Source organism: Hyperoodon ampullatus, assembly GCF_949752795.1.
Source record: "Hyperoodon ampullatus genome assembly, chromosome: 2".
In the NCBI taxonomy this organism is placed as follows: domain Eukaryota; kingdom Metazoa; phylum Chordata; class Mammalia; order Artiodactyla; family Ziphiidae; genus Hyperoodon; species Hyperoodon ampullatus.
In genome coordinates this window covers 175830848-175858005 of record NC_136915.1, presented here as the reverse complement: position 1 = coordinate 175858005, position 27158 = coordinate 175830848, and the positions used below count along the sequence as shown (strand labels likewise).

Here is a 27158-nt window from a genome sequence, read left to right as displayed (position 1 = left end):
CTGGACAAAGTAGTATGTCCAGTTCTTTGAGATGAAAAATAGTGAACTACTCAGGTCATTTGGGTAAAAATAGAATAGAAATTAGCTATCAGCTTCAAAATTAAGTTAAATTAATTAAATAAAATTAAATATTTGTTAGGGCAGAGGCTGGGTAGGGATAGGGTAGATAAAATTACTCCTAGTCAGTGCTAAAATCACTTGGGATTAATGTAAATGTTAAATTAGTTCAATGTCACTAACCTGATGTGTCACAGAAAATTAGGGAAAAATGTATACCAAGAAAATCTGTAATCCATAAATCTGAAAAAATTGCTACACTTCTGAAGGTTTTTTAAAATAATAGTTCTGCATATATTAAAAATAAAATCTCCTTACAATTCCTGGGAGTCTTCCTTCTGCAAAGAAGGAATTAAACTAATTGAATAATCTGTATTTGTCCCTGAAATACTCTGCAAAATTCCAACTCACAAATAATATACAAAACAGAATAAATAATAGGTATGTTAAGATTAAAGGATATAACTTGATTTTTACTACCTCTACAAGGCTGTACATATATTATATCAACATAATAGAAATGGCATAGTCTCTGAAGATACTTTCCACATTTTATTTACTTTTTAAAACTAATCTCAAATCACATACCATACACCTATTTCCTTTTTGATGATTCCACTTAAACTTAAGGGTATGGTTTGTTAAACAAAGCTTATGAACAAAATAATTATCATGTTTATTGCATGTTATACAAAGGAGCTATTTTGAATAGAAATCCATCCTTCTCCACCATTTGTTTTTAATGAACACAGGTATCAAACAATCCTGAACATACTTCTGATACTACTAGCAGTTAGCAACTCTTCAAAAATCAACACAATTAGCAACAGCATTCATTTTACCTGCTACCTTAAACAATTTAAATTTCAACTCTTTGGCCAAGGAAGCATGTGGTTTACGCTTTTTCTTCTTTTGGAAACAGTTTTATTCTAAAGCATTCTGATACGTCTTCCCTTGATCTTATCCTGTAAACCTGAATTCCAGGTTTATGGTTAAATGACAGTGCCTGGATATGAGAAAAAAAATAGAGTGGTACATTTTCCTCCTGTTGTCTGAAAACATAATGAGTGTACATGTTTTAAATATTTTATTAGCAATGAATGACCATATGTTTACCAGTTGGAATAGTTTTATTAAATGTTTGAGTGTTTTGCACTGTAATAACAAAGATAGTAAGCTGGAGATCCTCTAAAATCAATTGTTGTCTGTTTGTTCTATGGATGCCTGTGGAAGTTTCATATTTTCTTTGGACATTATTAGACTTCCTAGCTCTTGAAGTAATGTTTTAATGCTATATGAATTATGACATTTTGCTTAACACTGGTATGTTCTGTGAATCCACCATCCCACTGGAAATATTCTATCCATATTAAATTTTCTTGTAAATCTAACTAATGGAGGAGTTTCTGGATATCTAGGTCATTCTAGCTTCCAGGCTTTATATTCTGTTTTCATAATTTGTCTGTGGAGACCATCATCATCTTCGGTGGCTCTAGACTTCAGTTATTTATTTCTGAATGTTAAACTCGCCTTGCATTCCTGGAATAAATCTATTGGCTGTGATGATGTACCTTTTTAAACATACTAACAAATTCCCATTTGTTAATATTTTGTTTAGAATTCTGTCACCTACATTCATGAATGAGATTGGCTAGTAGTTATTCTCTTTTGTCATATCTTTGTTAGGTTCTGATATTAAATTATTCAAGCATTACAAAAATGAATTGGAAAATGCTCCTTGTCTTTTTCCTATTCTCTAGAAAAAGTTTTTGAAAGTTGATGGTAATGGTAAACACCTGGTTGAATTCACTGGTATGGAAGAATTCATCTGGGGTTGTAGGTTCTTTGTGGTCAAGTTTTAAATTACAGATTCATTTATAAGGTAGTGATAGGCTTATTCAGACTTTCTAGTTCTTATTATATCAATGTTAGCAAGTTGTATTTTTCTAGGAATTTGTCTCCATCTCAATTTTCAAACATATTTACAGGTAGCTGTTTATAATATGTAGTAGTCTGCTCAGGCTGCTATAACAGAACACCATGGACTGGGTGGCTTAAATAACAGAAATAAATTTTTTTGTAGTTCTGAAGGCTGTAAGTTCAATATCAAGGTGCTGGCAGGGATGGTTTCTGATGAGAACTTTCTTCCTGGCTTGTAGATGGCTGTTTTCTAATTGTGTCCTCAGATGGCCTTCCTTCTGTGCACCCATGAGAAATCTCTGGTGTCTCTTCCCCTCTTCTTATAAAGACACCAGTCCTATTAATTTGAGCCCCAACCTATGGCCTCATTTAACCCAAACTACCTCCTGAAAGGCCCTATCTCTAAAGACAGTCATATTGGGCTTAAGGCACCAGCTTCTGAATTTGGAGGGGACAAAATTCAATCACACAAAATTCAATAACACAGTATCCTCTCAAGATCTTATTCATGTCTGTAGGTGGTATTGTGATGTCCCCTCTTTCTTCCTTTTTAAAAAAAATTAATTAATTTATTTATTTTTGGCTGCGTTGGGTCTTTGTTGCTGTGCGCGGGCTTTTCTCTAGTTGTGGCGAGCGGGGGCTACTCTTCGTTGCGGTGCATGGGCTTCTCATTGCGGTGGCTTCTCTTGCTGCGGAGCACGGGCTCTAGGCGCATGGGCTTCAACAGTTGTGGCTCGCGGGCTCTAGAGCGCAGGCTCAGTAGTTGTGGTGCACGGGCTTAGTTGCTCTGCTGCATGTGGGATCTTCCTGGACCAGGGCTCGAACCCTTGTCCCCTGCATTGGCAGGTGGATTCTTAACCACTGCACCACCAGGGAAGTCCAGTCCTCTCTATTTTAGATGTGTTTTCCTTTTCCTTAAAAAAAAAAATTATTTATTTTTGGCTGTGTTGGGTCTTTGTTGCTGCATGTGAGCTTTCTCTAGTTGCAGTGAGCGGGGGTTACTCGTCTTTGTGGTGCGCAGGCTTCTCATTGCGGTGGCTTCTCTTGTTGTGTAGCACGGGCTCTAGGCACGTGGGCTTCAGTAGTTGTGGCATGCGGGCTCAGTACTTGTGACTTGCAGGCTCTAGAGCACAGGCTCAGTAGTTGTGGCACACGGGCTTAGCTGCTCTGCGGCATGTGGGATCTTCCCAGACCAGGGATCGAACCCGTGTCCCCTGCATTGGCAGGAGAATTAACCACTGTACCACCAGGGAAGTCCCTGTTTGTTTTCTATTTCATTATTTTTCTCTTTGGATTTAATTTGTTGTTCTTATTCTAAAGTCTTGAGATAGATGCTTAACTTACTGATTTTCCAATCTTTCTTCAATTTAAACATGTTTTTTATTCTAAAATAGGCATGGCTGCATACCAAGATTTTGATATATAATTTTCAATACCACTAAATTAGAAACATTTTCTATTTCCTGATAATTCATTCTTTGATCTATGGTTTATTTAGCACTGCATTCTGTAATTTTCAAGCATGAGTTTTCTTCTTGGTATCCTTTTGTTATTAACTTCTAAGCTTATCTGCACTGTGATCAGAGAACTTGTTCTGGAGAATTCTAATCATTTTGCAATTTGTTGAAATTTGATTTAGGACCAGCATACAATTAATTTTTGTAAATATTCCTTGTGGGCTTGAAAATAATAGGTATCCTGAAGTTGGCAGGTATAACTGTCTACATATGCTAATGAGATCAAATTTGTTAACTGTGTTTTTCAAGTCTATGTTCTTTTTTAAAAAAATTAATTAATTAATTATTTTATTTATTTTATTTTTGGCTATGTTGGGTCTTCGTTGCTGTGTGCAGGCTTTCTCTAGCTGTGGTGAATGGGGGCTACTCTTCGTTGTGGTGCGTGGCCTTCTCACTGTGGTGGCTTCTGTTGTTGCAGAGCACAGGCTCTAGGCACATGGGCTTCAGTAGTTGTGGCATGCAGGCTCAGTAGTTGCGGCACATGGGCTTAGTTGCTCCGCAGCATGTGGCATCTTCCCAGACCAGAGCTCGAACCCGTGTCCCCTGCATTGGGAGGAGGATTTTTTTTTTTTTTGTGGTACGCGGGCCTCTCACTGTTGTGGCCTCTCCCTCTGTGGAGCACAGGCTCCAGACGCGCAGGCTCAGCGGCCATGGCTCACGGGCCCAGCCGCTCCGCGGCATGTGGGATCCTCCCGGACCGGGGCACGAACCCACGTCCCTCGCATCGGCAGGAGGACTCTCAACCACTGCGCCACCAGGGAAGCCCTGTTAGGGTTACCTTGTCTCCTATTGTGTCTGGGATTTAAAATTGAGTATTAGACACTGTATGTTAAAAACTGTAGAAATAATTTCAGGCAGGTCTAGTATGATATTATATTCCTCTAAGAGGATTTATATTTACTTCTAGTGGGCTGCTTGGGGTCCTAGTGCTCCATAATCATCTTAATTCAATTTCAGAGGTAAGATTATTTGAAGCTGGGCCAGTGTAGCCTTTTGGGGTTCCACCCAGAACATGGAAGGTTCACCAGCTTCCCTCAACCCTTGCTAGTTCTCTGGACTCTAATTTTTATCCTCCCCACCCTTGTAAGACTTTTGAGAACACCACTCAGTTTTTCAGCCACCTTTTCTGCAACTTGCAGAAGCCCCTAAGGAAAAAGGAATCCTAAATGCCAGGTCTCCCCTTCTGAGTTTACTTCTTTTCCTAGATTCTATCCCTATAATTCTTTAATACCTTATTAATGCTCCAGTTTCTTCAAACAGCTTATTTTTATATTTTATTACAGAGGAAATAGCTATTCTCAACTATCTGGATTAGGAAGACTAATCCAAATTATCTAGTCTACCATTATCAAAAGCAGAAGCAGCATTAACTTTTCCCAAGCAGTATGTTCAAATTCTTTAGAGAAGTGTCTGTTACTTTCCCTCCCTTTAACTTGGGTAAATACCACATTTACATTCTGTCATTGGGATGAAGAGGGGAATGTGGAAACAGAAATGGAATGAATTCCTTTTAAAGTACTGCATCTCACTTTTGAATTACTCTATCATATTTGCAACTATTGGCATGGAGTCTCTTCAGGGTTCCAACATGCAGACTCCTTTAGCCAAGGTTTTTATTTCATCCAACAACACGTAAGAAAAATTTAAAAAATCTTTCAGACATTGTTAAGCATTCTGTTTTCATGTATTCTATTTACTTTTTTTTGTACTTCTTATTTTGCATGGAATTGTAAGGGATAGGAAGAAAACACATGTTCAGCCTACCATCCTAAGTCAGAAGTATAATTAATCTTTAAAATGCTCATACATTTTGACCCTGCCATTGTACTTTCTAAGAATTTATCTTTTTTTAAAATTTTATTTTTTTATACAGCAGGTTCTTATTACTCATCAATTTTATACACATCAGTGTATACATATCAATCCCAATCGCCCAATTCATCACACACACACACCCACCACCACTTTCCCCCCTTGGTGTCCATACGTTTGTTCTCTACATCTGTGTCTCAATTTCTGCCCTGCAAACCGGTTCATCTGTACCATTTTTCTAGGTTCCACATATATGCATTAATATACAATATTTGTTTTTCTCTTTCTGACTTACTTCACTCTGTATGACAGTCTCTACATCCATCCATGTCTCAACAAATGACCCAATTTCATTCCTTTTTATGGCTGAGTAATATTCCATTGTAAATATGTACCACATCTTCTTTATCCATTCGTCTGTCGATGGGCATTTAGGTTGCTTCCATGACCTGGCTATTGTAAATAGTGTTGCAGTGAACATTGGGGTGCATGTGTCTTTTTGAATTATGGTTTTCTCTGGGTATATGTCCAGTAGTGGGATTGCTGGATCATATGGTAATTCTATTTTTAGTTCTTTAAGGAACCTCCATACTGTTCTCCATAGTGGCTGTATCAATTTACATTCCAACAGTGCAAGAGGGTTACCTTTTCTCCACACCCTCTCCAGCATTTGTTGTTCGTAGATTTTCTGATGATGCCCATTCTAACTGGTGTGAGGTGATACCTCATTGTAGTTTTGATTTGCATTTCTCTAATAATTAGTGATGTTGAGCAGCTTTTCATGGGCTTCTTGGCCATCTGTATGTCTTCTTCGGAGAAATGTCTATTTAGGTCTTCTGCCCATTTTTGGATTGGGTTTTTTTTTTAATATTGAGCTGCATGAGCTGTTTATATATTTTGGATATTAATCATTTGTCCGTTGATTCGTTTGCAAATATTTTCTCCCATTCTGAGGGTTGTCTTTTCATCTTGTTTATGGTTTCCTTTGCTGTGACAAAACCTTTTAAGTTTCATTAGGTCCCATTTGTTTATTTTTGTTTTTATTTCCATTACTCTAGGAGGTGGATCAAAAGAGATCTTGCTGTGATTTATGTCAGAGAGTGTTCTTCCTATGTTTTGCTCTAAGAGTTTTATTGTGTCTAGTCTTACATTTAGGTCTCTAATCCATTTTTAGTTTATTTTTGAGTATGGTGTTAGGGAGTGTTCTAATTTCATTCTTTTACATGTAGCTGTCCACTTTTCCCAGCACCACTTATTGAAGAGGCTGTCTTTTCTCCATTGTATATCCTTGCCTCCTTTGTCATAGATTAGTTGACCATAGGTGCGTGGGTTTATCTCTGGGCTTTCTATCTTGTTCCATTGATCTATGTTTCTGTTTTTGTGCCAGTACCATATTGTCTTGATTACTGTAGCTTTATAGTATAGTCTGAAGTCAGGGAGTCTGATTCCTCCAGCTCCATTTTTTCTCCTGAAGACTGCTTTGGCTATTCGGGGTCTTCTGTGTCTCCATACAAATTTTAAGATATTTTGTTGTAGTTCCATAAAAAATGCCATTGGTAATTTGATAGGGATTGCATCAAATCTGTAGATTGCTTTGGGTAGTAGAGTCATTTTCACAATATTGATTCTTCCAATCCAAGAACATGGTATGTCTCTCCATCTGTTGGTATCATTTTTAATTTCTTTCATCAGTGTCTTATAGCTTTCTGAATACAGGTCTTTTGTCTCCCTAGGTAGGTTTTTTCCTAGGTATTTTATTCTTTTGTTGCAATGGTAAATGGGAGTGTTTTCTTGATTTCTCTTACAGATTTTTCATCATTAGTGTACAGGAATGCAAGAGATTTCTGTGCATTAATTTTGTATCCTGCAGCTTTACCAAATTCATTGATTAGCTCTAGTAGCTTTCTGGTGGCATTTTTAGGATTCTCTATGTATAGTATCATGTCATCTGCAAACAGTGATAGTTTTACTTCTTCTTTTCCAATTTGTATTCCTTTTATTTATTTTTCTTCTCTGATCCCCGTGGCTGGGACTTCCAAAACTATGTCGAATAATAGTGGTGAGAGTGGACATCCTTGCCTTTTTCCTGATCTTAGAGGAAATGCTTTCAGTTTTTCACTACTGAGAATGATGTTTGCTGTGGGTTTGTTGTATATGGCCTTTATTATGTTGAGGTAGGTTCCCTCTATGCCCACTTTCTGGGGTGTTTTTAGCATAAATGGGTGTTGAATTTTGTCAAAAGCCTTTTCTGCATCTATTGAGATGAACACATGGTTTTTCTTCTTCAATGTGTTAATATGGTGCACACTGATTGATTTGCATATATTGAAGAATCCTTGCATCCCTGGGATATATCCCACTTGACTGTGGTGTATCAACCTTTTAATGTGTTGTTTGATTCTGTTTGCTAGTATTTTGTTGAGGATTTTTGCATCTATATTCATCAGTGATATTGGTCTGTAATTTTCTTTTTTTGTAGTACCTTTGTCTGGTTTTGGTATCAGGGTGATGGTGGCCTCACAGAATGAGTGTGGGAGTGTTCCTTCCTCTGCAATTTTTTGGAAGAGTTTGAGAAGGATGGGTGTTAGCTCTTCTCTAAATGTTTGATAGAATTCACCTGTGAAGCCATCTGGTTCTGGACTTTTGTTTTTTGGAAGATTTTTAATTACAGTTTCAATTTCATTACTTGTGATTGGTCTGTTCATATTTTCTATTTCTTCCTGGTTCAGTCTTGGAAGGTTATACCTTTCTAAGAATTTGTCCATTTCTTCCAGGTTGTCCATTTTATTGGCACAGAGTTGCTCGCAGTAGTATCTTAGGATGCTTTGCATTTCTGTGGTGTCTGTTGTAACTTCTCCTTTTTCATTTCTAATTTTATTGATTTGAGTCCTCTCCCTCTTTTTCTTGATGAATCTGGCTAATGGTTTATCAATTTTGTTTATCTTCTCAAAGAACCAGCTTTTAGTTTTATTGATCTTTGCTATTGTTTTCTTTGTTTCTGTTTCATTTACTTCTGCTGTGATCTTTATGATTTCTTTCATTCTGCTAACTTTGGGTTTTGTTTGTTCTTCTTTCTCTAGTTCCTTTAGGTGTAAGGTTAGATTGTTTATTTGAGATGTTTCTTGTTTCTTGAGGTAGGCTTGTATAGCTATAAACTTCCCTCTTAGAACTGCTTTTGCTGCATCCCATAGGTTTTGGATTGTGGTGTTTTCATTGTCATTTGTCTCTAGGCATTTTTTGATTTCCTCTTTGATTTCTTCAGTGATCTCTTGGTTATTTAGTAACATATTGTTTATCCTCCATGTGTTTGTGTTTTTTACGTTTTTTTCCCTGTAATTGATTTCTAATCTCATAGCGTTGTGGTCAGAAAAGATGCTTGATATGATTTCAATTTTCTTAAATTTACCGAGGCTTGATTTGTGACCCAAGATGTGATCTATTCTGGAGAATGCTCCGTGCACACTTGAGAAGAAAGTGTAATTTGCTGTTTTTGGATGGAATGTCCTATAAATATCAATTAAATCTATCTGGTCTATTGTGTCATTTAAAGCTTCTGTTTCCTTATTTATTTTCATTTTGGATGATCTGTCCATTGGTGCAAGTGAGGTGTTAAAGTCCCCCACTATTATTGTGTTACTGTCAATTTCCTCTTTTATAGCTGTTAACAGTTGCCTTATGTATTGAGGTGCTCCTATGTTGGGTGCATATATATTTATAATTGTTATATCTTCTTCTTGGATTGATCCCTTGATCATTATGTACTGTCCTTCCTTGTCTCTTGTAACATTCTTTATTTTAAAGTCTATTTTATCCGATATGAGTATAGCTACTCCAGCTTTCTTTTGACTTCCATTTGCATGGAATATCTTTTTCCATCCCCTCACTATCAGTCTGTTTGTGTGCCTAGGTCTGAAGTGGGTCTCTTGTAGACAGGATATAGATGGGTCTTGTTTTTGTATCCATTCAGCAAGCCTGTGTCTTTTGGTTGGAGCATGTAATCCATACACGTTTAACGTAATTATACATATGTATGTTCCTATGACCATTTTCTTAATTGTTTTGTGTTTGTTTTTGTAGGTCCTTTTCTTCTCTTGTGTTTTCCACTTAGAGAAATTCCTTTAGCATTTGTTGTAGACCTGGTTTGGTGGTGCTGAATCCTCTTAGCTTTTGCTTGTCTGTAAAGCTTTTGATTTCTCCATCGAATCTGAATGAGATCCTTGCATGGTAGAGTAATCTTGGTTGTAGGTTTTTCCCTTTCATTACTTTAAGTATATCATGCCACTCCCTTCTGGCTTGTAGAGTTTCTGCTGAGAAATCAGCTGTTAACCTTATGGGCGTTACCTTGTATGTTATTTGTCATTTTTCCCTTGCTGCTTTCCATAATTTTTCTTTGTCTTTAATTTTTGCCAATTTGATTACTATGTGTCTTGATGTGTTTCTCCTCGGGTTTATCCTGCATGGGACTCTCTGCGCTTCCTGGACTTGGGTGGCTATTTCCTTTCCCATGTTAGGGAAGTTTTCGACTATAATCTCTTCAAATATTTTCTCTGGTCCTTTCTCTCTCTCTTCTCCTTCTGGGACCCCTATAATGCAAATGTTGGTGTGTTTAATGTTGTCCCAGAGGTCTCTTAGGCTGTCTTCATTTCTTTTCATTCTTTTTTCTTTATTCTGCTCTGCATCAGTGAATTCCACCATTCTGTCTTCCACGTCACGTATCCGTTCTTCTGCCTCAGTTATTCTGCTATTGATTCCTTCTAGTGTAGTTTTCATTTCAGTTATTGTATTGTTCATCTCTGTTTGTTTGTTCTTTAATTCTTCCAGGTCTTTGTTAAACATTTCTTGCATCTTCTCTATCTTTGCCTCCATTCTTTTTCCGAGGTCCTGGATCCTCTTTACTATCATTATTCTGAATTCTTTTTCTGGAGGGTTGCCTATCTCCACTTCATTTAGTTGTTTTTCTGGGGTTTTATCTTGTTCCTTCATCTGGTACATAGCCCTCTGCCTTTTCATCTTGTCTATCTTTCTGTGAATATGGTTTTTGTTCCACAGGCTGCAGGACTGTAGTTCTTCTTGCTTCTGCTCTGTGCCCTCTGGTGGACAAGGCTATCTAAGAGGCTTGTGCAAGTTTCCTGATGGGAGGGACTGGCGGTGGGTAGATCTGACTCTATGAATTTATCTTACAAATGGACACAAACAAATGCACAAAACTATACAGACAAGGACATTTACTGTAGCAGTAGTTTAGTATAATCATGGAAATAACTCAAATATCAATTAATAGATTATTTAAATTATGGTATAATACAAAAATTTTAAGAGACTGAGATAAGTTAATATATAATGATATAATTTCATTTTTGTTAGGAAATAATTTTCAAAGCAACTCGGAAACAGACTCTGACCTGTCAGGGTGGCAATGGCCACTGAGCAGGGAGGAAGTTCTGCCTCGCACTCTGCGCAGGCTCTAGCTCCTCCAATAGCAGTCACACCTCCTATCAAGGTGACAGTGGCCAGCACACCCTCAGGAAAGATGTGGCTGTCATCCACATAAAATTCAGCCTTCACAGCAAAGACACTGGGCACATGCAGTCTACAAAGGGACACTCCCACATAAAAATACCCCTTCAAGACCACAATAGTTAACTGTTTTACCCAAATTCACAGAGACAGAGAAAGTAAAATGAAAAGGCAAAGGAACTACTCTCAATTGAAAAAGCAAGAGAAAACCCCTGAAAAAAAAAAAAAAAAGAAACGGAGATAATCAGTCTATCAGACAATGAACTAAAAAATTTGGTAATATGGGAATTCCCTGGCGGTCCAGTGGTTAGGACTTGGCGTTCTCACTGCCAGGGGCCCGGGTTCGATCCCTGGTCCGGGAACTAAGATCCTGCAAGCATGAGATCTTAGTTTGCGTGGTGTGGCCAAAAAAAAAAAAAAAAAAAAAATTTGGTAATAAAAATGCTAACTGAATTAAGAAAGAGAAATGATCTATAAGCACAGATCATTTTAATAAGGAACTAGAAACTATAAATAAGACCCAATCAAAAACAGGTAATTCAATTCCTGAGATAAAAGCACTCTAGAAGCAATGAATAGCAGACCACATCACAGAAGAACACATAAGTGATCTGGAAGACAGAATAATGGAAATCACCCAATCAGAACAGCAGACAGAAAGACAAATGAAAATAAACAAACCAAAAAACCCAAAACAAACAAACAACAAAAAAACCCCAAAAGCAACATGTGAGATCTTTGGGATAATATAAAACGTGCCAACATTCACATTATGGGGTTTTCAGAAGGAGAAGATAGAGAGAAACTGTATTTAAAGAAATTATGGCTGGAAATTTCCCAAATCTAAAAAAGTAAACAGATATCCAGGTACAGGAAGCACATAGGGCCCCAAACAAGGTGAACCCAAACAGACCCACACCAAAACATATCATAATTAAAATGGCGAAAGTTAAAGATAAATAGAAAATTCTAAAGGCAGCAAGAGAAAAACAGAGTCATAAATAAAGGAATGTCTAAAAGCCTATCAACTGATTTCTCTGCAGAAATTCTGCAGGCCAGAAGGGAGTGGCATGATATATTCAAAGTCCTAACAGGGAAAAACCTGCAACCTAGGATACTCTACCCCGAAAGATTATCATTTAGAATAGAAGGAGAGATAAAGAACTTCTCAGACAAGTAAAACCTAAAAGAGTTCACCAATACTAAACCTCGCCTAAAAGAAATGTTGGAGGGTCTTCTCTAAATGGAAAAGAAGTAACAGTCTATAGGAAAGGGGAAATCCCAAAAGAAAAGGCAAATATATAGTAAGGATTGAAGATCACTTAAATAAGACAGTACCTAGATTAAAAAAAAAAGAAATTATAAAAGCAACTATAACTACAATAAACAGTAAAGGGATAAGCATGAATGTAAAATATGACATCAAAAAACAACATATGAAGGGGAATTCCCTGGTGGTCCAGTGGTTAGGACTTGGTGCTCTCACTGCCAGGGCCCCAGGTTTGATCCCTGGTCAGGGTACTAAGATCCCACAACCCGTGCAGTGTGTGTGTGGGAAAAAAAAAAAACAATATATATATATATTTATATATGATATATATGATATATATATATGAAGGAGGGGAGTGAAAACTGTAGAACTTTTCAGAATGTGTTTGAACTTAAATGATTATCAGTTTAAAGCAAGTAGACGTAATTATAGGTCAACATATGTGAACCCCATTGTAACTACAAATCAAAAACCTACAGTAAATACACAAAAACCAGAAAGAAAGGAATTCAAGCATACTAAAAAAGAAAATCATCAAACCACTATGGGAGAAACAAAAAGAAGAAATGAATGAAGACGAACTACAAAAACAACTGGAAGGGCTTCCCTGGTGGTGTAGTGGTTGGGAGTCCGCCTGCCGATGCAGGGGACACGGGTTCGTGCCTCGGTCCAGGAAGATCCCACATGCCGTGGAGCGGCTGGGCCCGTGAGCCATGGCCGCTGAGCCTGTGCTCCACAACGGGAGAGGCCATGACAGTGAGAGGCCTGCGTACCACAAAAAAAACAAAAACAAAAAAACAAAAAAACAAAAAAACTGGAAAACAAGGATTAAAATGGCAATGAGTACATATCTATCAATAATTACTTTAAATGCCAATGGACTAAACACTCCAAAAGACAGCGTGGCTGACTGGATAAAAAAAACAAAACCCTTCAATAAACTTCCTAATAAACTCACTTCAGGGTAAAAGACACATACAGACTGAAAGTGAGTGGATAAAAAAACACTTCATGCAAACGAGAATGACAAGAAAGCAGGGGTAGCAATACTCATATCAGACAAAATAGACTTTCAAAGGTTATAAGAAAAGATAGCAAAGGGCATTATATAATGATAGAGGGATCAAAACAAGACAGGATATAACACTTGTTAACATACATGCACCTAATATAGGCGCACCTAAATATATAAAGCAAATTTTAACAGACATAAAGGGAGAAATTGACAAAAATATAATAACAGTAGGGGACTTTAACATCCCATTTACATCGACGGACAGAAAATCCAGACAGAAAATCAACAGGGAAACAGTAGTCTTAACTGACACATTAGACCAGTTGGACTTAATTGATAGCTACAGGAAATAACATCCAGAAATAGCAGAATACATACACATTCTTTTCAAGGGCACATGGAACGTTCTCCAGGATAGATCACATACTACGTCACAAAACAAGTCTCAAGAAATGTAAGAGGATAGAAATTATATCAAGCATTTCTCCCAAGCACAACAGTATGAAACTATAAATGAACTACAGAAAGAAAACCGGGAAAGAACAAACACACTGAGACTAAACCATATGCTACTAAAAAAAAAAAAAAAAAGGGGGGGGTCAGTGATGAAATCAAAAAGGAAATTAGAAAATACCTCAGGACAAATGAAGATGAAAACACAGTTTTCCAAAATCTATGGGATGCAGCAAAAATAGTTCTAAGAGAGAAGTTCACAGTGATATAGGCCTTCCTCAAGAATAAGAAAAATCTCAAATAAACAACCTAACGTACCACCTAAAAGAATTAGAAAAAGAAAAACAAAGTCCAAAGTCAACAGAAGGAAGGAAATAATAACGATCAGAGAGAGAATAAATAAAATAGAGACCAAAAAAATCAACAGAGAAGATCAATGAAACCAAGACCTGGTTATTTAAAAAGACAAATAAAATTGATAAACTTTAGCCAGGCTCTCATAAAGAAGAAAAGAGAGAGGACCCAAATAAACACAATACTACAGAGAAATAAACAAACAAAATGACAGAGAATACTACGAATAGTTATATGCCTACAAACTGGATAACCTAGAAGACATGGACAAATTTCTAGAAAGATACAGCTTGCCAAGACTGAGTCAAGAAGAAACAGATAATTTGAAGACCGATCACTAGGAGTGAAATTGAATCTACAATTAAAATACTCCCAGCAAACAAAAGTCCAGGACCAGACAACCAAACATGTAAAGAAGAACTTATACCTATCCTTCTCAAACTATTCCAAAAATCTGAAGAGGAGGGAATGCTCCCAAATTCATTTTATGAGGCCCCACCATTACCCTGATACCAAAATCACACATAGACTCTACAAAAAAGGAAAATTACAGGCCAATATCTTTGTTTAATAGAGATGCAAAAATCCTCAACAAAATATAAGCAAACCTAATCCAATGATGCATAAAACGGATCATACACTATGATCAAGTTGGATTTATCCCAGGGTCACAAGGATGGTTCAACATACACAAATTAGCCAATGTGACATACCACTTTAACAAACAAACAAAAAAAGATGAAAATCACATGATTATCTCAACAGACGCAGAAACTGCATTTGACAAACTCAATATCCATTCATGATAAAAATGTTCATCAAAGTGGGTATAGAGGGAACAAATCTCAACATATATGACAAATCCACAGCCAACATAATACTGAACAGTGAAATGCTGAAAGCCTTCCCGCTAAATTCAGGAAGTAGTACTGGAAGTCCTAGACACAGCAATCAAAAACAAAAAGAAATAAAAGGTACATAAATTGCAAGTGAAGAGCTAAAACTGTCATTATCTGCAGATGACATGATACTCTATAGAGAACCCTAAAGTCTAGGCCCAAAAACTATTAGAACTAATAGATGAATTCGGAAAGGGTGCAGGATACAAGACTAATATACAGAAATATGCTGCAGTTCTATATACTAATAATGAAATATCAAAAAGAGAAAGTAAAAAACAATCCTGTTTAAAATTGCACCAAAAACAAACTCTAGGAATAAACTTCACCAAGGAGGTGAAAGACCTATACTCTGAAAACTATAAAACATTGAGGAAGATGATTCAAAGAAATGGAAAAATATTCCGTGCTATTGGGTTGGAAGAATTAACATTACTAAAATGGGCATACTAGCCAAATCAATCTACAGATTTAATGCAATCCCTATCAAAATACCCAGGACATTTTTCACAGAACTAGAACAAATTATCCTAAAATTTATATGAAGTCACAAAAGTCCCTTAATTGCCAGGGCAATCCTGAGAAAAAGGAACAAAGCTGGATGTATAACCCTCCCAAGACGTCACACTATCCTAAACTGTAGTAAGCAGAACAGCATGGTATTGGCACAAAAATAGACACATAGATCAATGAAACAGGATACAGCCCAGAAATAAACCCAAGCACCTGCAATAAATTAATCTTCAACAAAAGAGGTAAGCCTATACAATGGAGAAAAGACAGTGTCTTCAACAAGTGGTGCTAGGAAAATGGACAGCCACATGTAAAACAGTAAGACTAGAACATTCTCTTTCACACCATATACACAAAAACAAAACAAAACAAAACAAACCCTCAAAACAGTTTAACTGTAAGCCCCGAAACCGTAACACTCCTAGAAGAGAACAGAGGCAGAGCTCACTTTGACAGAAATTGTAGCAATATTTTCTTGGATCAGCCTCCTAAGGCAAAAGAAATAAGAGCAAAAATAAACAAATGGGGCCTAATTAAACTTAAAGATTTGCATAGCAAAAGAAACCACTGACAAAAGAAAAAGACAAACTATGGAATGGAAGAAACTATTGGTAAATGATGCGGCTGACAAGGGGTTCATATCCAAAATATATGAACAGCTCATACAACTCAGTATCAAAAAAAACAAGCAAACAATTCAATCCAAAAGTGGGCATAGGATCTGAATAGACATTTTCCCAAAGAAGACATGCAGATGGCTAACAGGCACATGAAAAGATGCTCAACATCACTAATTATTAGAGAAATGCAAATCAAAACCACAATGAGGTATCACATCACACTGGTCAGAATGGTTATCATCAAAAAGTCTACAAAAGGGGCTTCCCTGGTGGCGCAGTGGTTGAGAGTCCGCCTGCCGATGCAGGGGACACGGGTTCGTGCCCCGGTCCGGGAAGATCCCACATGCCGTGGAGCAGCTGGGCCCGTAAGCCACGGCCGCTGAGCCTGCGCGTCCAGAGCCTGTGCTCCACAATGGGAGAGGCCACAACAGTGAGAGGTCTGCGTACCACAAAAAAAAAAAAAAAAAAAGTATACAAAAGACAAATGTTAGAGAGGATGTGGAGAAAAGCGAACCCTCCTCATACACTGTTGGTGGGCATGTAAATTGGTGTAGTCACTATGGAGAACAGCATGGAGGGTCCTCAAAAAGCTAAAAATAGACTACCATATGATCCTGCAATTCCACTCCTGGGTATATATGCAGAAAAAATGAAAACACTGATTCAAAGAGATACGTGCACCGCAATGTTTATAGCAGCACTATTTACAATAGCCAAGACATGGAAACAACCCAAGTGCCCAGCAACAGCTGACTGGTTTACAAAGATGTGTCATACACACACACACACACACACACACACACACAAATGGAGTATTAGTTGGTCATAAAAAACAATGAAAAAAAGCCATTTGCAGAAACATGGATGGACCTAGAGAATGTTATGCTTAGTGAAATAAGTCAGACAGAGGAAGACAAATACTGTATAACATCACTTATATGTGGAATCTAAAATGCAATACAAATGAATGTGTATGCAAAACAGAAATAGACTCACAGATATAGAAAACAAACTAGTGGTTACCAAAGGGGAGAGGAAAGCAGGAAGGGATAAATTAGGGGTATGGGATTAACAGATACAAATTATCATATAAAAAGTAGATAAGCAACAAGAATACACTGTATAGCACTGGGAATTATGCCCAGTATCTTGTAATAACCTATAACAGAATACAATCTGACAAAAATACTAAATCAATATGCTGTATACCTGAAACTAAGACAAAACTGTAAATCAACTGTACTTCAAAAAACAAAACAACATATGAAAGTATATGCACAGAAGAAGAAATCCATATGCTAAGCATAAAAACATATTTATACCATATACTAAATAGTTTTACAGTATTTCAATTTTTATAATGGTAATTTTTTCTAATCATAAATAAATTATACAGCCTATCAAGCCAGTTAGATTTCTACAGAGATCCCACATGCCAAGAAGCCAAACCAACAACAAAACAGGCCTTTTTTAAAAAGTAGGTAACACTAACTAGGTAAGGCAAGTCTAGTACTTTAAGGTGTGAAATCTAGATACAGGGAAAAGTCCTAGCTAGTGATATGAAAGTTAAATAATTTGATTATGCATCAGGGTGGAAGAGATGATAAAATGATCAGAGGAAATGTAGTGGGGGAGCATTGAAAAGGCATAGAATAAAGGGTAGAAGTAGAACTGATGGAAACCAAGATAAGAATTAGAGTCCAGTAGGAAAGAAGCAAACACATAGTATTTTTACATTTAGGATATATAATGGTAATATGTTACAGCAATTTTTTTTCAGTCTTTGATAGCCTGTGTATCTGACAATACTAATTTTATATCATGCCTAAATGAGTTAAACTGGGACTAAGGAGCCTGTTCTGGTACCTGTACTACTAAATAGCAGCATAATCTTAGTCCAAAATCCCTTGACATCTTTGGTCTTCAGTTTTCAATTCCATAAAAATGATGGGTTCAGATTAGATAATTCAAAGTCATGTTCAGATTAAAAAATTCCATAATCCTAAAAGGACTGTTCCTCATTCAGTTAGGTAACTACTTGTCCAGCTATTTACCCACACCTACCCCTCACACCATTCCAAACAAGAGATGACTAATGTTATGACAACTCCCTATTCCTGCATTCATGACAGACATTGGTAATTAGCTACAGCCCTTTGCCCCCAAGCCCAGTCACTGAGCTCTCTCTTACTTTCATACATCCTTGCAACCATTTTCAATCAAGTGGAGATGGTACTTGAGATAAAATCTATTCACCATCCTATAAATCCATAAGCAAGATATGACTTTCAATACAATTTTAAAACTTCCTTAGTATTTTCTACATTTTAAGAAACTCTGATAATTCTCTCCTATGAATAAAATTGACTCATATTTTTGTACTCATTAGATTAATAAAATAGGATATAAGCTCCATCAAGATAACCTGAAGATACCAGCCTATGTATTTCCTGATTTATTTATTCTGAATCACTTTTAATAACCTCTGCTAATATGACCTCCTTAGTCAGAGGCACCAATGCTAGGAATTCTACACTCACACAAACTGTCAAAGAACCTAATATATATCCATTAATCCTATTCAATGGCATAAGGAGGTCTGGGGTAATGAACTGTATTGCATTGCTAATTTACTTAGCGTATGTTCAGTATAACAAGAGATAGCGAGAGCAAATCAGGATTTAAAAATAACATTTATCTCAAGGTTTTCTTCCATAAAATATTTAAAAATCTTTAGATATAGAAGCTGCCCACCATTTTAAAATGAGACAAGCAAACAAAGAAAAAAAAATATCCTTACCAGTTTTTCTGCTTCTGTGTTCATTTCCCTTAATTTCTTGATATGTTCCTTTTTAATCATGAGAATTTTTGATAATCTGGTCTATAGACAATGAAGAAGAGATGTTTTGGAATAAACACAGGCACTTAAGTATATCATGTAGATGTCGAATTTCTAAGTTTTCACCAAGATATTTTAGCAGATTTTGGTGTTTCAATATAAATATAGCACAGACACTATTTTATAAGTCAGACTGGCTGAGAAGAAGATATTTTAAAATCCACTGTAACCAGGATATGTCAAAACGATTAAGGAGTCAACCTGAATAAGCTTTCACTGGTCCAATATGGAACAATGTGTGGACCAATCATAATAATAACTACAGTTAACTGAAGCACAAATACATTAAAATCCATGAGTTCAGACTGATACTTAAACAAAATTAACCATTGTTGGAGAATACTAGTGACCATACTCATAAACTGGAAAACAAAGACAAAGAGAGAAGCATTTATCCTGCCTATACTATACAAACTATGCCATTAGGTAACCAAATAATAGATTAGGGGAAGTTTTTCCTTATAGAACTATTTCAGCTACTAAACAAAGAACAAGAATAGCACCATTTTGCAATCCTAATGAATGAATTGACCTAGGCATTGATAATTAGTACCAGCCAACATTATATAAAAAAAGAGATAAAATAATATGGGTATCCTATTAGAACACAAAACCACACATAAAAGTAGTCACACAAAAACAAGTACACCAATCAAATAAAAAACCCAAATCAAATCAAACCTTTATATTCAATGAGCAATTTACATGAACTATAAAAGACAAAAGAATATGTTGGATGTTATCACAAGGATTCAGTCAGCAAAATCCAGACTGTGGGAGACTCTATGGACAAATAATCCAGTTTCTTCAACAAATAAGTTAATGGGGAAAAAGTACAGTCAACATTTAAGAGACAACTGGAGAACTGGAATGCTGACTGGATATGTGACGATATTAAGACTTTTTTGTTAACTTTTTAGATATAATAATGATAATATAGTTATGTCTCTTAAAAAAAAAGGGCCCTTACCACTTAAAGATATATAACGAAATATTTACAGATAAATGGTATGACGTCTGATTTCTCAAAACAGAGAAAGTGGGTGGGAGTATAGCTGAAACTGAACTGGCCAGGAGTTGTTGATAACTGTTATAGCTAGATAATGGGTACCCAGAGGTGCATTATACAACTCTGTCTGCTTTTCCTTTTTAAATTAATTAATTAATTAATTTTATTTATTGTCTGTGCTGGGTCTTTGTTGTTACACGTGGGCTTTCTCTAGCTGTGGCGAGTGGGGGTTGCTCTTCGTTGCGGTGCACAGGCTTCTCATTGCGGTGGCTTCTCTAGTGTGGAGCACGGGCTCTAGGTGCGCAGGCTTCAGTAGTTGTGGCACATGGGCTCAGTAGTTGTGGCTCGCGGGCTCTAGAGCACAGGCTCAGTGGTTGTGGCGGATGGGCTTAGCTGCTCTGTGGCATGTGGGATCTTCCCGGACCAGGGTTCCCGTGAACCCTGCATTGGCAGGTAGATTCTTAACCACTGCGCCACCAGGGAAGTCCCCTGTCTGATTTTATATGCATTAAATTTTTGATAATTAAAAAAAATCTAAAAACTTGACCTAAGTTGATACAGGCAGAGGGAGGGCCTGGTGAGATATGTTACATACTTATTCACACAGTCCCTCATTAGTATCTCCAGAGCTCTGGACTGGTACCCTGTCTCTAGTTGTTGGGGTTTTATGGAAATTTGTGTGATTCTTCAGAGTTAGAAGCAGTAAAAGATGGGATGAAGGCAACAGTCTCTCTCTCATTTTCAGTTCTGTGTTTCTTGTTTTTTTTTTTTTAATTAATTAATTAATTTTTGGCTGCCTTGGGTCTTCGTTGCTGTGTGCGGGCTTTCTCTAGTTGTGGCAAGCGGGGCTACTCATTGTTGTGGTGCGCGGGCTTCTCATTGTGGTAGCTTCTGTGTTGTGGAGCACAGGCTCTAGATGCTCAGGCTTCAGTAGTTGTGGCTCACGGGCTCAGTAGTTGTGGCTCGCAGGCTCTAGAGCACAGGCTCAGTAGTTGTGGTGCACGGGCTTAGCTGCTCCGCGGCATGTGGGATCTTCCCGGATCACGGCTCAAACCCGTGTCCCCTGCATTGGCAGGCGGACTCTTAACCACTGTGCCACCAGGGAAGTCCCTTCTTGCTTGTTTTTGATAGAAAATCACGCTGTTTCCTTTTCATTCTTTTCAAAACTGAGTCCTCTCTAAGAAGTGGGTCAATCTTTTAGATTCCTCAAAATCCCTAACCCCAGGAAAGAAAAAGTTTCCTAACTAAGCAAATTCATTGTAAACTATGAATTATAAAACTTGCAAAAAAATGATGTTTATTTTGTTATCAGAAAGAAAACAGTAACAGAAAAAGACAAAAACATATCTCACAGCTTAACAAGAGCAAATCTGAGTTTCATAAAACTTTACATATTACAAAAGACAAGTACATAAAAGGACTTTTATTTTTATCTGCTAGATAGCTTAAAAATGAAAGCAGTGTTTTAACTAGGCTTTTACATGTAGATTTTGAAGTTAAAATTAAGCACTGCAATCAAACATCTAAGCATCAATAAAAACATCAATACTTTAGAAGTAGCGTACTAGTATTTAGCCTCTGACTCCCTCTGCTGGTGTATCGATGGATCTCTCTCTCTCTCTCTCTCTCTCTCTCTCTCTCTCTCTCCCCAGACCCTCTCCCTCTCCCTGACCCCCTGTTCTTCCCCCCATCTCCCCCTACACACACTTGCCCAAATATGACATATTAGCTCTGTTTTTACTTCCACTATTTAAAAGAAAGAATTTCTTTAAAACAGAAGTGTCCTATGTGTGAAAATGATAAGCCTTGGCTCTTTTCATATTTTTAACTTTTCATATAAAAATATCTTATCTACCTTTGGAAGTTAAAAGGTGTAATTTTGTATTCCAAGGATAATTAACAACATACAACTAAGGAATAAAAAATGCTAGACACATACACACAAATGACAAGACTTTTCCTCAAAATAACATTAATTGTAAAAGATAACACTGTGAATATTTTAATGGATTACGCTATAAACATTTTTATTTATAAAGACTCTATCCCAAGCCAAGTAGTTTTACTTTTCAAATAAAAAGAAAAGAAACAAATCAAACATTATTAGACTATGATTCAAACTAAATAAAATAAAACATTAAATTACTGATTAAAAAACAAACTAAATAATTTATTTAATCCAATTTTCAAAACAAACAGCGCATTACATTCTTAAGAGTCAGGCTATTCAAGGAAATTGTTCTATATAATAATTCTATACTTGTTTCGATTTAGCCTTAGATTTCTTTGTGCCTAATCAATAAGTACTTAGCAAATGAATAGCTATTCCTAGTCTCAGAAAAGAAATAAAGTTCCTCCTAACCAGAGAGCTGGCCAACACATCACAATTGTTGAGGTGACTGATAATGGCAGGATTCACTGAGATTACTAAATAAAAACCTTTATAATTATACAATTTATGAACAGTTAACCATTCAGTTTCACAGAGCATATACTAGAAGGTTAGAGTCCTTAACACAGAAAAATAATAAGAACCAAACCCAAGAAAAGCCCAACAAAAATAGGTCTCTAAGTCTTTTTTTGCTGTTATAACTTATTTTCAAGCTTGTTGGAAAATAACAGAGTTCTTAAAACCAACACAATGATTTTCAAAAGTATAAAAATATTTGGTCCTAGAAAAATTTTCAACTTTAATAACACAAAAGTCATTGAATTTTTTTAACAAATAACCAAAATATTCAGAGCAATTCTTACCACTTGGATAAGGAACTCTACTGGAAAACCACCTAACGTTTCTGTGTCAGAGCCAGAAATTTTACTTCTCCAAGGTGACTGTCCTAATAAGGGGTCATTATCCTGTGGGAATAAAAGGGAATTATTTAACCATTGACTTTTCAAAAGGAAGTATCTATTTTTAAAATTTATTTATTTATTTATTTATTTTTGGCTGTGTTGGGTCTTCGTTGCTGCGTGCAGGCTTTCTCTAGTTGCGGCGAGCGGGGGTTGCTCTTCCTTGTGGTGCACAGGCTTCTCATTGTGGTGGCTTCTCTTGTTGCGGAGCACAGGCCCTAGGTGCGCGGGCTTCAGTAGTTGTGGCACGCGTGCTCAGTAGTTGTGGCTCGCCAGCTCTAGAGCACAGGCTCAGTAGTTGTGGTGCACGGGCTTAGCTGCTCCGTGGCATGTGGGATCTTCCCGGACTAGGGAACGAACCTGCGTCCCCTGCATTGGCAGGTGGATTCTTAACCACTGTACCACCAGGGAAGTCCCAGAAGTATCTTATTTTTTTAAAAATTTATTTTATTGAAGTATAGTTGATTTACAATGTTGTGCTAATTTCTGCTGTACAGCAAAGTGATTCAGTTATGCATATGTATATACTTTTTTTTTCATATTCTTTTCCATTACGGTTTATCACAGGATATTGAATATAGTTCTCTGGGCTATACAGTAGGAAGGAAGTATCTTATTCTTAAACAAAGAGCAAATTCTATTATAATTACTACTCTATTAAAAATCCTACAAAAAGGAAAATATTTCCAGAGTTGAAGCAACTATTTTATTTACTTTATTAACTTTTTATTTAATATCTGACAACTCAAAATAATGTGGGCACCTCCTGAAGTTACTGTAATAGATGTGTATTTCATAAGAACATAGTTTACATTCATAATAATCATTTAAACTACTGGTGGCATCTAAAAAATATTACTTACTGTAATTGGTGACTGGAGAGGAGGAGTATAATGTAACCGTGGTGGAGTCATAAAAAATCGAGAAGGTCGCTGTTTTTGTCCAAAGGCAGCAATAGGCATCGTCTCATGAGGCTCATTACTCTTTGGGAAAAGAAAATAGTCCCCAAAACTTGAAGACTTTACCAATCATTTTAGCTTTATAACAGTTCTATTTTATCATAAAGTATATTAACCTACAAAGATCAAAGGGCTAGAACTTAAGTCAGAGTATGGATACTACTCTGTTACTAAGAGGTTGAATTCATAAAAACAGAAGAAAGTGATCTATTGAAAGAAAGGAAAGTGATCTATGGTCACCCTTGGTTGTCTCTGTATTAAAGACTATATGAATATTACCCACTGTAAGTAAAGGCAATTCTTATCTGGCCAGGGAGAAATGTTTGGGTGATCTCATAAAGGAAATTACATTAATGAAACAGAAAAGTAATTTTTCTTTTTTGAAATGGGAGGTTTAAAGATTTCCTCCTTTAACGAAAAAAACTAAGATTGGTATACCTTGCTCTATATTTAGTCCAAATTTCCCTTCTCTCCTATTCCTCTCTAAAAGTACATTTGATAAGGAAACCCTTACAGTAAGCAGAGAGTCACAGTTTTTTAAAAAGTATAGATCAGAAAAAAAAGACTCTTCTATTTTTGCACTAAGGAGATAAAGTAATTTTGATTTTTAATTGTAAGTTCACAACCCTTAAAAATCAAGTTTGGGCTTCTCCGGTGGCGCAGTGGTTTGGGAGTCCGCCTGCCGATGCAGGGGACAGGGGTTCGTGCCCCGGTCCGGGAAGATCCCACATGCCACGGAGCGGCTAGGCCCGTGAGCCATGGCCCCTGAGCCTGCGCGTCCTGAGCCTGTGCTCCGCAACGGGAGAGGCCACAACAGTGAGAGGCCCGTGTACCACAAAAAAAAAAAAAAAAAAAAAAAGAGAAAAGAAAAAAAAATCAAGTTTATAACAAAGAAATGGAAAAAGGGGAGGCTAAATGTGAACAATTTAATTTCTATAATGCTTAGAGGCAAACAGTTTTGTTATAAAAATTTCATTACTCATTAAAAAAACTATTAGAGTTATATTTATCCTTTATATTTTAACTTATTAGAAAGGTATATAATTTCCATGACATTGCTAAATCAAGCATGATCATGAAATAATGGTCCAGTAGTTTCATGGACTATATCAGAAGTTCAAAAGATGTGGATTACAGTCTCAATAGGGCAAGAATTCAGCTTGGAAGCCTTGAATAAATTACCTAAAGTACTTATGTCTCTATTTCATCATGCAAAAGGTGGGGGTAATTAACAACCACCCTGCATACTCTGAGGATAAAATAGGAACATATAAAAATATATATTTTGAAGTGCAAGATGTTAACATACTTTTTTTTTTTTTTTTTTTTTTTTTTTTTTTTTTTGCGGTACGCGGGCCTCTCACTGTTGTGGCCTCTCCCGTTGCGGAGCACAGGCTCCGGACGCGCAGGCTCAGCGGCCATGGCTCACGGGCCCAGCCGCTCCGCGGCATGTGGGATCCTCCCGGACCGGGGCACGAACCCGTGTCCCCTGCATCGGCAGGCAGACTCTCAACCACTGCGCCACCAGGGAAGCCCAGTTAACATACTTTTAAAGTCATTTTGCAAGAGGACTATACCAACAGCTGAAATGAAAGTGTTGTGTAGCTTGTTCCCTAAGATTAGTTAGTCAAGAGTGATCAGTTGTGTCACACTAAATTAGGTAGATGGATGCTAGCTTCTGGAAAATGTGGAAGACTTAAGTATAGCTCTGCTCCAGGAGTCTAGTAAGCAGGGCTGGAAACCCCTGAAGATCTCTTCTTCTGTGATGTGAAATTTTGATTCTATCATAAATACAACCCCTAAGAAAACTCTACAAAACATATTTAATAGGCATAAAACACGTGTATTATGAAACAATACTTACAAGAACTTCATAGTCAGGGATAGTATGAGTTCCAAGCCCTGCCCTATCAAAAGTTACTCTATAAGTAGCATTAAGGGTATCCACAGCATCTATCTGTCCAGTGAACAGACCATCATGAACACCACGTAATCGTGCTGAAAAAAGAAACAAAAAGGCATTATGATATTTAGGAGATACAAAAAACTGTCACATACAAAACTGCTCCAAGCATGTAATTCAAAGTGGAGAAAGTATAGTACTGTTATCTATTAAAGTTTCAAAAAAAGCATGTACTTTATTTTAGGCTTAAAGGAACAACAAAAAATTTTTTTGAAACAGAAAACAAAACTATAAATGGTGATCCCTAATTTGATATATGAATGAAATCATATATCTACCAAACTAAGGGGAAAATACTTTAACATCATATCATTGCTTTAAACCTCGTATTGCAAAAAAAAAAAAAAAGTCAACAAATTTGGTCATTATACTCATGAATGAATCACTAGGAGTAGTTCAACTGAAAAAAAAAAGAAAAGAAAAAAAAGATAAGGGTGCTATGCAGAAAAGATTTACTAGGTTTCAGACTGCTAACCTTAGAAAGGGTTGCCTATAATGTTGACTTCTGGGTACGTGAATTTTGGGAGTGTTCCCATTGTTCCCATACTAAGAAAGGTGGTTTACTGTGCCTAGACTGTGCAAACAATGTGGTTACCTGCTTTCCAATTCTTGTATGTGTTGGGCAGAAGGTGCCTACGTAACCGGCCCCCTGTAAAAACCTTGGGCATTGAGTTTCTAATGAGTTTCCCTGGTAGACAACATTTCACAAGTGCTGCTGCAACTTGCTGCTGAAGGAATTATGCAAGTCTTGTGTGACACTACAGGGAGGGGACTCTTGGAAGCTTGCACCTGTTTTCCTCTGGACTTTGGCTCCATGTACCTTTCCCTTTGCTTATTTTGCTTTATATCCTTTTCTGTGATAAGCCATGGCCATGAGTACAACTATTTGCCAAGTACTCTGAGTCTTTCTAGTGAATCACCAAACCAAACCTGGGGGTGGTCTTGGGGATCCCTCACACAGATGAATTCTTGTGTCACTATTTAAATCCAGTCTGAAGTAACATGAGGAAAATCCAAGCAAACATCTAGCATGAGTGAAAAATATAAGAACAGTAGCATTTAAGGCATTAAACTAGGCAAAGTGACACATTTTATACACACAAAAATGTATAAAGATAGTATTTATTTTTTAATTTTTTTTGGCCACGGTGTGTGCCATGTGGGATCTTAGTTCCCCAACCAGGGATCGAACCTGTGCCCCCTGCATTGGAAATGCGGAGTCTTAACCACTGGACCGCCAGGAAAGTCCCAATGATATCATTTAAATAAAATACAAATATTCAATGCAAAACTGTTTAAAAGGATCAACTGATAAAAATCAATTGTAGAAGACTAAAATATCATTCTCTTATGGTTACCGGGGGGAAGGGTGGCGGGAACGGATAGTTAGGGAGTTTGGGATTGACATGTACACACGGCTATATTTAAAATGGATAACCAACAAGGACCCACTGTATAGCACAGGGAACTCTGCTCAATGTTATGTGGCAGCCTGGATGGGAGGGGAGTCTGAGGGAGAATGGATACATGT

At 36.9% G+C, this 27158-nt stretch overlaps 1 protein-coding gene across 4 annotated transcripts in view; it reads right to left on the bottom strand.

Annotated features, from left to right (window-relative positions):
- Window positions 1-27158, bottom strand: part of LIN9 (lin-9 DREAM MuvB core complex component) — a gene marked incomplete at both ends in the record, with an annotated part of 101884 nt that overhangs the window by 10821 nt on the left and 63905 nt on the right. For 2 of the 4 annotated variants that reach the window (XM_079726458.1, XM_079726461.1), the window contains 4 exons: window positions 18748-18828; window positions 22610-22711; window positions 23569-23688; window positions 25529-25662. In XM_079726458.1, coding sequence (XP_079582584.1) covers window positions 18748-18828; window positions 22610-22711; window positions 23569-23688; window positions 25529-25662 — 437 coding nt within the window. The remainder of the gene's footprint in view (window positions 1-18747; window positions 18829-22609; window positions 22712-23568; window positions 23689-25528; window positions 25663-27158) is intronic. The other 2 variants (XM_079726459.1, XM_079726460.1) reach the window with 2 other exon arrangements.